The 1,164-nt window shown below is 39.3% G+C and overlaps 1 protein-coding gene across 1 annotated transcript in view; it reads left to right on the top strand.

The window, feature by feature from the left end:
- LOC104127550 (cytosolic phospholipase A2 epsilon-like) overlaps positions 1-1,164 on the top strand; it is a 25,213-nt gene that overhangs the window by 13,084 nt on the left and 10,965 nt on the right. The window contains exon 7 of the mRNA XM_035895748.1: positions 18-81. Coding sequence (XP_035751641.1) covers positions 18-81 — 64 coding nt within the window. The remainder of the gene's footprint in view (positions 1-17; positions 82-1,164) is intronic.

Raw genomic sequence — 1,164 nt, 5'->3', positions numbered from 1 at the left:
CTGGTTGTCTCTTACAGTCCCGTGAGGTTTCGTGTTTGGAGGTGCAGGTGAACAGCGGGAGGCTGAGGAAGGACAGTACAGGTGAGCCTTTTCCTGACTTACGGAGCAAATCTGGATGCCACTTTATGTCAAAAGCGTTCAGTGTTTTACGCTTGAGCACACTGGTTTAAAGTTATTTAAGACACAAGACAAAATCCCACAGATGTCAGTGGGACATCTGGAGGGGGCTGCAGTTGGTGAAAAATATACCAATTAGTACAGAATGCGACGTGATGAGCATGTGGTCTTGTTTCCCCACAAAATACTTCTGTCTCTGATGACAACTTGTCAGATGTTTATAACTTTCCAAAATATTTGTGTGGGGAATTGAAATTTTCTGAGTCTTGTACTGGAGCAAATTCCTGTTGTTGCTGGATTCTGAGATAAAGAAAATGGACAGGATGAGGATTGTGCCTCTTTTATCAATTCTTAACTTCTTAGTTTTTCTTTAGGAGTAACAATATAAAGCATGCCATCGGGTGAAACAGGAGACACACAGTATATTACCAAAGACCTTTGTTGCACATTTTAAGCAGTGCATCACTACTGTGTCGAGTCCATGCTTGTGGACCTGTGCATCTCCTACACGATTTTTAAAACAGCACACTCTGACATCTCCTGATGGCCCTGAGCCACCAAACTGCTTTTGTACGTGGGTGATCCAGTTGAACTCAATTGTCACAGTGAAGAAGTTTGCTAGATGGGGTTGAAAATGCTTCAATGGGATAATTCTTTTGAAGGCTATGTACCTTTGAGTGTTTGGATTTACAGAATGTTATTTTGCCTTGAACCCCGGTTGATACTATTCTATATAAAGACCTTTTCTCAGTTACTTGAAGGGACGTACCTGGGGCTTATTACCTGAAGGCCAAAAAACGCCAGACGTTATTTTTGTAAGTGTTAGAAATCATTTCAAAAGAAATATTACAGGTTGAAGTAAAGTGAAACATGATAGAGGGACTGAGATTTTACTGGTTCCAAAGAGAATTGTGGTCTGCTACCAAAAAAAAAAGTCTTTCTCCCAAAAGTCTGAAATTTTCAAAGTACTTTATTATTATTATTATATCAGAATAATATTTTAGTACCACATACTGTGTTATTGCTGAGGTACTTTGAAAAATTCAG

The sequence above is a fragment of the Egretta garzetta genome, unplaced genomic scaffold (genome assembly GCF_000687185.1).
Source record: "Egretta garzetta isolate BGI_Z169 unplaced genomic scaffold, ASM68718v1 scaffold526, whole genome shotgun sequence".
Classification (NCBI taxonomy): Eukaryota; Metazoa; Chordata; class Aves; order Pelecaniformes; family Ardeidae; genus Egretta; species Egretta garzetta.
This window is presented reverse-complemented; position numbering and strand designations above follow the sequence as displayed.